The sequence below is a fragment of the Fukomys damarensis genome, unplaced genomic scaffold (assembly GCF_012274545.1).
Source record: "Fukomys damarensis isolate Sample0158 unplaced genomic scaffold, DMR_v1.0_HiC HiC_scaffold_3, whole genome shotgun sequence".
Lineage (NCBI taxonomy): Eukaryota > Metazoa > Chordata > Mammalia > Rodentia > Bathyergidae > Fukomys > Fukomys damarensis.
Window position 1 is genome coordinate 45,736,676 of NW_022900915.1, and position 11,237 is coordinate 45,747,912.

Below are 11,237 nucleotides of genomic sequence, written 5' to 3' on the forward strand. Positions count from 1 at the left end.
GTCCTTTCTCTTTTTCACCATCATCTATACGAGATGTTATTTCATGCAGGAAGTAAAGATGCTATTTCCTATTGGTAGCACATGGCCAATTCCCTTCTTGTATCTCTTTGTCAGTGTATCCTATCTTAAAACAAAGAAACAAACAAAAAAACTGCCTGAAGTACTCCGACATGCATCTCACTTTTAGGCATGGAGTCTAATGTGTGAGTGGTGCTGATCCTCTCTGCAGACTCGGCCCGCTCTGCTTTCATGTTTTCTGCTAAACTCACCTTCCTCTAAAATCATTTTTTGAATTTATTTACCTGTGCTCCTGTTAAAGCATTCAAAATCATAAACAATCTGCTTAGAGATTTTTTTCATATTAATTTAGGTCTATAAAAAACACCTAAGTAGTTTCAAATTTTTATTAGTGAAAAATACATTTGAAATATTATAATGTAGAATATTACTATCTAGGTACTTGTTAACCTTTTGTATGTAATGAATTTTCAATTAAAACAACTTTGACAATGTTTCTGCCTTTTCTGTGTGTAATAATGACGACCTCATACATTTCTTTGGGTCTTAAGTTTTCTAAGTTTTACTTTATATGAATTGCTTTCTCTAAATTACATGTAGTTTCTCCTCTAGCCTTACTTTGCTAAATGAAGGGAAAGTCCTCTGAGCACAGAATGTTCCTATTAACAACATGAACGACTGTTTAAGCTCATCCTACTGACAGCCTGTAGGTCGCTGATGCAAACCACACTGATGCTATTCTGCATTTCCTCTATCAGAACCGCAGGGACAGGGCATACACAGCCTCCTTCCGTCCTCTTCTCTCCCTTTCTGTAATAAGTGCTAAATTTGTCTTACATTTCTATTCTTCATTAGCACCCGGATCCCCTGCAGCAGAGGAAATGCATGGATTTTCTTTTCTTCTCCATCTTCCCTCTCATATTTTGAAAGTATTTGGCTTACAGTTTGAAATGTAGACAACGGTATCTTTGCAACAGCTAATTTCCCATGTATTAAATGTATGATATAAAACAAGATATGCAAGGATCAGTATTACTTTAGTATCTTATACAATTTAACTATTTTTATAAATTTACCATAATAATGACCGTACTAGATAGGTCAACTCTCTTGTTTTGCTAAGTCGAAGACTGATTTTTCCTATGTGCTTAGGTTTGTATGAATTGCCTTTTTATCTACTTATTGATTCCTTAGTTGTTCTTTTAAATTATCCAAGGAAATATTTAATTCATCGGCCTGTTGTTCACTACCAAGGTGAATTACAATCACTGCGACTTCTTCCTTCTGTCTCAGCCCCCACAGTGTGTGAAATACAGATCTTCATAGAGCATCTGGAAACCAATTTCCTGTAACACACTAAAATCGGAACAGTCTATTCTGTAGGCAACCATAAACCACTTGGGGCTAAAATAGTGACACTGGATTCAGATTTCATAATGATACACAGGTGCTTGTATGTCATGAATTCATTAGCAAAGTTAATAGAAATACATAAATTATTTTTTACAAAAGGTCAAAAATATAAAAATGATATTGTGAAATACAAAGAAAAAGTTCAACTGAAATGGGGACCTGTGTAGGGAGGGGAAATTAATGAAGGAGAAAAGAAGAAACAATGGTAGCAAAGCTTTTGTAAATGAAAACATGAAAAGTGGCTGAAGGGAGGTAGAGAAGGTGATAAAAGAAGAATCAAGATATATCATGCAGGAGGACAAATTTCCTATCATGAATACTAATACACTTAATTAATTAAAACATTGCCTGAGCAGTGAAGTAATGAGTCTGTCCCCACTAACATAAATGTTGTGTTTATAAAAAGTTAAGAGACAATGAAAAACCTGCTCCCGCTTCTTTCTTCAGTGAGTACAATGCAAACTGGCTCCTCTGTGAGACTCCCAGTGTGGACCAGCGTTCAGCCCTGCTTCTGAAATACCTGTGAGCCTGTCCAGTCCTCACCACGGACCTGTGGGGTCACATTCCTGATGAGCTGTGGCGACCAGGTGATCCCAGCCTCCAAGGAGCCCATTTCCTCCAGGGTCAGAGTGGAAAGGATTCCTGGCCACACCATTGAGACTAATTACATTTTCCATGCAATCTGTAAGAACTAAACTATGTGTTGCACCAGATGAAAAATGGAAGCACTGAGCAATGTTTCATGCATCACTGGATGGTCAAGGACATCCCGTGTTCCCCTCTGATTAACACAGCAATTGAGGTGTTAGTGGAAGTGATGGAATGCTGGCCCTGCACAGTCAGTGTGCGATGCTGAGAGGTCGCATCTCCCCGTGAGCTCGTATTTCTCAGGGACCTATAGGTACTGCTGTAGAATCTTTCATGACCCACACTGAAGGCTAAAAGAAATTAAATGAGACAAAAAAATTCATGAAAAATGTGTCAGGTTTTATACTTCAAATTTTTCAGAAAAGATAGACTCTTTGCGTTGGTGTTTAATTAATGAAGAATGCCAGTAAGTACATGAAACTGCAATTGAAACACTAATTCCCCTTTCTAATCCTTTGTCAGTAAAGAGCAATATTTTTATTGTTGTTCTGAATAACCCACACTCTTCAACCTAATGATTGAAGAGATGGGGCTGCATTTGACTTCTCTGACTCCAGGTCCCAATGGCCCCACCTCCAAGGCTCCACCACCGCTCAGTACACACTGGTGAGCACACTGCCCACTCCTGCCCTCTGGACACACGCATGTGAGCACTGGGGTGCACACTCAGACTGCAGCTGCACCCGCACCAGTACCAGAAACAGAAGCAGTCAGCACAGGGAGGCCCTGAAGAGGCTCCTGAGACAGTTCCAAAACCCTGGGTACTGCACTTGGGAGACTGTTATCCAGCACCCATCAATCTAAAAGAAATTCTGGACACATTTCTTTTTATTTAAAATAGCTTTTGTAGAAGTAATGATTACTCTTAGTCCCTCTATATTTTCAGAGTTCTTTGTCTCTCTATGTTTATGTGCATTCAAAACAGTCATAAATTCTGTTTAAAAATTAAATACTTCAAACTCTCTTTATTGATAAACAGGCTCAGATAATTGAAAACCACCTGGCACATATTCTGTGGGAAACCAAGTGTGAGAACAAAGCCTGGGTTGAACTCTCCCTGGGACGCACAGTGGGGGATAGCATGGTGTCCTCTGCCTCAGGGTGTTCACTCTCATGCCAGAATCAACCAGTCTCAAGGACAGAAAAACCTGTAGCTGGAGTCTGATTAAAATAAAGTATACCTTCGGATATAGTTAAAAAATTATGAGAACCTGATGAAAGTTCCCTGAACTCTGGTTCAAATGCTTACTGGCTTCTTCTTTGTGAGAATCTAATAAAAGTGAGGAACCTTATCAGTTCAGGGCTCTTTGTCCACTAGATCCAAGAGTGCTCTGGTCCTCCTCTTCCAAATTATCTGTGTGTTTTCCTTTGTGTTCTCCTTGATTCCCTGGTTAGTTTAAGTGGTAGTCTCCATTTTAGAGCATTCCAATCTATTTTAGCTCTGAATTTTGTTTATATTATAATTGATAATTGATCACTAATATTGACTATCTTACGTTGTTTTTGTGATGGGATTCACACTGTGCAGAGAGCACTTATTATCTAAATTCATGAACAATCATACCTTTCTGTGTTTTGGTTAAAATTTCCACTCTAAATTCATCCAGCTGGAACCTGACAGTGCACTTCAGATTAATGAGATGCTGCGGGTATGATGTGCAAACAATCCTGTGTGTCATTATAAAAAAGGAGAGTGGTCCAATTGTACATTCCCATTCATAGCAGTAAAAGGAATTTGCCTTTTGATTTTGCTTCTTTAGTGTACAATACATTCAACAGCAAAAATTGACATAGGTGCCTAGAGACTAGACAACTACACTGATGATGTTTAACCTCTGTCTACTTCTCCTCTGTATATCTTCACTTTCAGGGAGCTATATACTTTCTCAGGCTGTCTTGATAGTAGTTTTCTTTTCTTTTTTTATTTTATTGAGTTTATTGGTACATTTCAGGTACAAAGTACAGTTACATTCTTTATTGGGATCTTGTACGTTTACATGACAGGTGGTCTTGGTTCTCATTTTCTCGCCTTGTCCCTGCCCTCCCTTCACCCCCTTCTCCCCTCCCCATTTACATACACTTTAATTCCATTTTTTAATTTTCTCCTATTTTTCCCTTATTAACTTTCCCCTACCCTTCCTTCTTTCCCTACACCATTAACCCTTTTCTTCCCATTTCACAATGTGAGTTATCTCATTAGGATCTTATGTACTATTATAGTTTATTCACACCAGAGAAACTATTCGGTATTTATACATGTGTGACTTATTTATTTCACTTAGGAGTGTATCCTTGCTATGTATCCATTTTCCTATGAATGAGTCTAATTCCTCATTCTTTATGGTTGAGTAGTATTCCATTTTGCAGAAAAAACACATCTTCTTTATCCAATCTCCAACTGATGGGCAAAGGGGCTTTTTCCAAGTTTTAGCTATCACCAACTGTGCTGCTATAAACATGGGTGTGTGTATATCACTCTGGTATGTTTTAATTCTTTTGGAAATATACCCAGAAGAGGGATGGCTGGGTCAAATGGAACCTCTTGTCCCAGCTATTTGAGGTATCTCCATATTGATTTCCATAATGGTTGCACCAGTCTGCAATTCCACCAACAATGAAAAAGAGTTCCTTTCTCCCCAGAATCCCACCAACATTTGTTATTGGTTGATTTCTTGATAGCAGCCATTCTTTGTGGGGTGAGGTGGAATTTCAGTGTTGTTTTCATCTGCATCTCTTGAATGACCAGTGATGTGGAACATTTTTTCATATATTTACTTACTACTTTTACTTCTTTGTCTGAGAAATGTCTGTTCATTTCACATGCCCATTTTTAAATGGGGTCTTTATATTTGGGGGGAGGCTGATTGTTTTGAGTTCTTTATATATTCTAAATAATAGTCCTTTGTCTGAGGAGAAGCTGTTAAAAATTCTCCATGCAACAGGAGCCCAGAAAGAAGCAGGGGTAGCAATCTTTTTCATCGATAAAGCAAATTTCAAACCAAAGCTTGTTAGGAGAGACAAAGAAGGCCACTACATCCTTGTAAAGGGGACAATTCAAGAGGAAGAGATGGCAATCATAAACATATATGCACCAAATATTAATGCCTTTTTTCTTTCCATAAAAGAAATATTATGAAACATGAAAAACCAAATAAGCACTAATACTATTGTAGTGGGGATCTCAATACCCCACTATCACAAATAAATAGATCATCTAGACAAAAAATCAACTATGAAATACTAGAACTGAACCAAGCTTTTGAACACATGGAGTTATTAGATGTCAATAGAGTGTTCCACCCCACAAAATCAGAATATATATTCTTTTCAGCTGCACATGGGTCATTCCCCAAGATAGATCACATACTAGCTCATAGAACAGGTTTGAATAAATGCAAAATAATCAAAGTTATTCCTTGTATATTATCAGATCATAGTGCAATCAAGCTGGAGATCAATAGCACAAGAAACCATAGGAACTTCACAAAAACATGGAAATTGAACAACACTCTCCTGAACAATCAATGGATCATGGAAGAAGTTTTATTTTAGAACATAGAATTATTTCAAGCATAGCCTTCACATATATCAATTTATTTAATTTGGCTTATCACAGAAAATCTTTACTTCTCCATTGTTGTGGAAGGAGAGACTTTCTGGGCTTAGTAAACTTAGCTGATTATCCTGTTTTGGAAGTTGAAATAGAACATGCCCAGCCCCCTTGAAGTATAGAGTTCCTGCTGGTGTGCTTAGAGTTACCCCAATAGGGCTTTCTATAAGTATGTCATCATCTTCTTCATATTTTAAAATAATTTATTACTTCTAAGCAATAAAGACTTTGAGTATAACACATCATGGTGCTGATCTTCCTTGGTCCTGTCTTTGGCCACCTGAACTCAGTCGTCCACATGTTTTCCAAGATTAGGGAAGCTTTCTGCTCTCATTTCCTCAGTATGTTTTCTGTGCCCTTTACCTTGACTACTTCTCTTTCAGGTTTTTTCATGAGCTGGATACTTGATCATCATTGGTGTCTCAACTATCTTGTATGCATTTTTCATTCTAATTGGCTTTTTTATTTTTTGGTCTACTCTCCAATGTGCTCACAAGAAGAAGTGAGTGCCTGCTCACCATGGCTGAAACTAGAAAAGTTGATATTGGGGATCTCATGAGCTGTGCATGTCATGGGTTCAACCCGATGTGTGGGTGTGTTGCTGTGCAGGTAGAGGAAAGTCTTCCACATGCATTTACTCTTGGTGTACTAGCTTGTCCTGCTTTAGTCCAATACACCTCAGGACCCCTCTATACACAAAGTAGAATGTCTCTCTCAAAGGGTCCACCACCTGGACAGGAAACAGCCTGACAGGGACTTTTAGTGACAACCTAGAAGCCTAGGACACACAGGCAGCAGACCCAAGAGCAGGCAGAGACAGACATGGCCCAGGTTCCCCACCAAAGCTGGAGAAGAGGGAGGAAGTCAGCCATGTGTAACAGCAGACATGTACTCTCCAGTCCTGGTGCCTCCGTTATCACGAGAACAAATCACGATCAATTGCAGGCCCACTAAACGTGTTCTACCCCAATCCAAGAACTCTACAACAGATGGTCATTTGTTGTACATTCATCAAGAAAAGAACACAGGGTGAGCTAGACAAGAATCCCTGGCAAGTTCCAACAATAGCACCAAAAGAAGGGAGATCTATGAAGTGGCACATAATTGTAAAACATCTTAAATTAGTGACCTTCAAAGCATAGCCCAAGACCAATAAGTTTAGGAGAAGAGCAAAAAATGAAAAAAAAATGTTTGTTAAGCAGAAATAATTAAAAAGAGGGAACCCTGGGAAGAGGGACTGCCTGGGTAAAACAGTGAGAAGGACTCCTGGGCTCTTTCCACGTGAAGAAGATCAGTGAGCTCCAGCCCAGCTACAGGAAGTTAACCCCACAGTAGCAAAGGCAAAAGAGAGAAAAGAGAGGAAGTACTTCCGTGGGAATCACAGACCACTACAAAGCGACACAAACTACACAAACTAGGATTTGGGCAAGGAGGAGAAAGACAAGAAAACTCAGAAAACATATTTAAAGAAGCAATGGATGAGAAGTTCTCAGATATAGGAATGCTACCAACCTACAGAAAACGAGGCAGCTCTGACCAAATGTCATCCAGGGAAGTATTTGCTGAGACACATGATGATGATTCTATTATCAAAAGTCTAAAGCAAACTGAAAAACCTTGAGATCATGAACATATAAGCAAAACCCCAGAAGTGAAGGAAATCCAAATGATCATCAGTGGAGTCCTCAGCAAGTGTCTTTAGACCTAAGAAAGAAGGCTAATACATTCAAGATCCAGGACAGAGAAAGACACAGCTTACCAGTGTGAGATCATAGACCCAGCATGCCTTCTCTCAGGTGTGAGGAAGAGTAAATTGTTTTCCAGTCCACACAAGCTAGGGGAGTTTACCACCAGGGGCTGCCTAACAGGATTGTCTGAGGGTGCTCTCCAGCTGAGGACAGGGCAACCAATCAATAATATAAAACATCATGAGTGTTTAAAATTAAAAAGGTGTAAGAAATACCAAGCCACATTCTGTATGCTTCAGAACTGTAACAGTGTGAGTAAACAGTTGCACAAAATGCAGGGTTTAAAAGTCAGAAATATTCAGAACTAAAGAAAAAAAATTAGGAGAAAAATTTTAAAGAAATGTATATAAATTCTCACAGCAATATTAGAATTTTAAAGGAAAGATAAAAGTTTAGTGTTGTGCTTGCTCTAAACTCTCAGATTAGATAAATGAAGAATGTTGTATAGATAAAATATTCTACATAAGCCTTCCTGCAAACACTGTGGGACTTGCACATTGTCAGCTCTGACAGAAAGCTCCAGATAGTTCAAGAGGTCACCTTGTTAGGCTCAGGATGGACTCAGCAAAATTTTCCTTTTGGAAAATGGGTTTACATTATAATGGGCAGCCTATATAGTGAACAACCTACACGAGAGGACCTAAAGAGATTTACAGGACTCATATCCACATCCTTCTTAGGGGAGATCTTTTACCCGGAAGAGGAAATTGGGGTTTAACATGGGCAAGACACAGAGTGCTGCAAGCTGCTGTTACCTGGTGGGCGTTACCTGGATAACAACTCCAACCTTGCTGCCTTGAAATGTCAACTCAGCCTCAACAGCTGACCTCTACCCTCCACGAAAAGTCCATGTCCCTGTCTCTTTGTCCACTTCTGGGCAAAATTCCACTGTCTGGCGCTCCAGTCTCAGGCTGGGCGAACACATCTCCTGTGCTCAGACAGGGAATAAAACTTTTACATTTTTCTTTGTGAATATATTTTCAATTAATTTCACGAATGCAAATCTTCAATCTTTCTCAATGAAAATGTAAATTTCTTCTACTACCCAGCAAAATTGATGGAGGACACAATAAAAATATTAGGATTCGAAGTGTTGGTCTTTTGTTAAAGGGGGCAATCAGGATTGTAAACTCAGTGCCAAAAGAAAAAAAATTGGAGGAACAAAGTGGAATGAAAGGTAGACACTTCATTTGTAAAGCAGAAAGAGAGTGGGTAGTGGAGAAGGTAGATAGCTACCACGATAAGAAGAATCCTGGCAGGGAGCTCCGGAAAGGCGGAGGACCTGTGGGCCTTTCTGCTGCACTGCTTCTGGGACAGGGCTCAGACCTCCCCCACCTAGAGCTTTGCCTGTGTGCATAAGCTTCCTGGCAACGCTGTGTAGTCTTCTTTTTTTTTTTTGGTTTTCCATGGTGTATGTGGTAGCTTCAGTTTGCTGCTTTGCTGCTTTCTTTGTCCTTGACCTACATTGGAGGACTGTCTTTGGGTTGGTTCATGAGTTGTCAGGTGGGAGCCTTATGCATCATCACTTTAGAGTAATAAAGAGAAGTGTAGCTGTCTATTGCATGCTGTAAGTCAGAGGTGAATATCGTGAGTCCAGAGTGGAATGCATGAGGACCATACAGGAAATACACGTGCATGACTGCTCAGGTCTGAGTGCACTGCATCAAAGTCCTTGCTGACACCCGTGCTTCCCCTACATTGTATTGGAAGTCAGGTGACTTAACCTGGGCACTCTTGGCTTCTGTGTGTGTCCTGGTTTTCAGCTACAGTTTCTTTTTTTTTTTAATCATTCTCTTTCTGAAAGTCCAAAGGTCGCTTGGTACCTCCTTTATCTGGCTTTTCTCACTTTCTCTACCCTGCCATTTACTTGCTTCTCAGGAGAATTTCTCTAGCAAAGTTAATTTTTATCTGCTTCTAATCAGTTAGAAGCACTAACATGTCCCTTACTCTCTTATTTCCAGTCCCTGCCCCTACAAAAGCATGACACAAGAAAAACCCAAGAACCACAGAAAAAGTCTGAAGAGAGATGAAAACAAAAACTAAACAAAAAACTAAACCTAGATTTAGAGACTCAGGTCTCTATATTTCTAACATCACCCCGTACTTATTCAGGGTCAGGAGAAAGATTTTTTGGTTTTGCTAATAATTCTTCCTAAGAATTTACGCTAAAGACAGGACTAAGCTATTATGTTTTTATATGGCACTTACAGTGAGCAGAGTCTGCCACACACAGCCCTCCTCAGTGACTTTTTCACCTCCGTGTTCCTGAGGCTGTAGATGATAGGATTGAGCATGGGGGTGATGACCCCATAGAGCATGGAGATGAGTCTGTCCCTGGCAGGGGAGTGTCGGCTGGAGGTCGGCCGGATGTAGGTGAAGATGGCTGTGCCATAGAACAGACAGACCACCAGGAGGTGGGAGGTGCACGTGGAGAAGGCCTTGCGCTTCCCCTCTGCAGACTGGATCTTCAGGATGGTGGAGATGATGTAGACGTAGGAGACCAAGGTAATCAGAAAGCAGCTGGTCCCCAAGACTCCTCCTATCACTGAAACAAGCATTTCTGCCACGTAGGTGGATGAACAAGACAAGGCCACAATCTGTGGGATGTCACAGTAGTACTGGTTGACCAGATTGGACCTGCAGAAGGACAGGCTGAAGGTGGACACCGTGTGGATGACAGAATGGAGGAACCCAGTGGCCCAGGTCCCAGACATTAGCTTGGCACAGCGAGCCTTGGTTATGATGACAGAGTAATGGAGAGGGAAGCAGATGGCCACGTACCGGTCATAAGCCATGACAGCCAGCAGGCAGACTTCAGTCCCAACTAGGGCTACCAGGAAATACAGCTGCAGAGCACACCCAACAAAGGAAATGCTGTGGTCCTCCGTCAGGAGGTTGTGCAGCATCTTGGGGACGGTTGTTGATGGGCAGAATATGTCTAATAGGGACAAGTTTGCCAGGAAGTAGTACATGGGCGTGTGCAGCTTTGCCTCAGTCCTGATGGCCAAGAGGATGGACCCGTTTCCAATCCAGGTCACCTGGTAGATGATGGCAAAGGCCACAAAGAGTGAGTAACGCACCTGGGGTAGGTCAGAGAGCCCGATGAAGATGAACTGAGTCACTGTGGTGCCATTGTAGAGGTCCATCTCCTCTCCATCTGGTTCTTCTCAAGGAAGGACATGAAGAAACACAGGTTAGAGAGCCAACCAATGTGCTTCTGAGAAGTTCTTGGAAAATAGTCCATTTTATGTAGAAATTTCAGTAATCTGAACTATTTTTCTCTGGAATAGTTCCAATAATGAATATCATCATAGTGTATAACTTAAATGTATCAATAAAATTAATTTAAAAATAAATAAATATAACTATTTTCCAATCTTCATTGGGAGGATGCCCCATCATTAGTATACAGATTATGACAATTCATCCTCTTTGTCATGATTTTTAGATTTCCACATTGTTTGTGGAAAGCAAGAGCCGATGGTGGCTTTCTCACATACTTGCAGGGACTTGCTTTATTGTGTCTCCCATTACTTCACTGAATAACTTGTATATGCTCTATCAATACTAACATCTTCCGAACCCAAACCTGGCTAGAATACATTTGGAGGTGTATGTGTATTCTGTACTATATGTCTTATCTTTTTCTATCATGTACTTTGTCATTATAGGTTATATACATGTGCATTTTCTTTGAATATAAGTTTTTAAAATACTAGAAATTACACAAATAATAATTCATAAATAAATAATGGGACAATGTATTATGCAAATGATATGTTAACTGTTCAAAGCACCTA

General features: G+C 40.1%; 1 protein-coding gene across 1 annotated transcript; it reads right to left on the bottom strand.

The window, feature by feature from the left end:
- Positions 1-9,641: 9,641 nt before the first annotated feature.
- LOC104856000 (olfactory receptor 5V1) lies at positions 9,642-10,583 on the bottom strand. The gene has a single exon (XM_010615096.1). It carries the CDS (start codon positions 10,581-10,583, stop codon positions 9,642-9,644), a length of 942 nt encoding a protein of 313 aa, XP_010613398.1.
- Between the last annotated feature and the right edge of the window lie 654 nt (positions 10,584-11,237).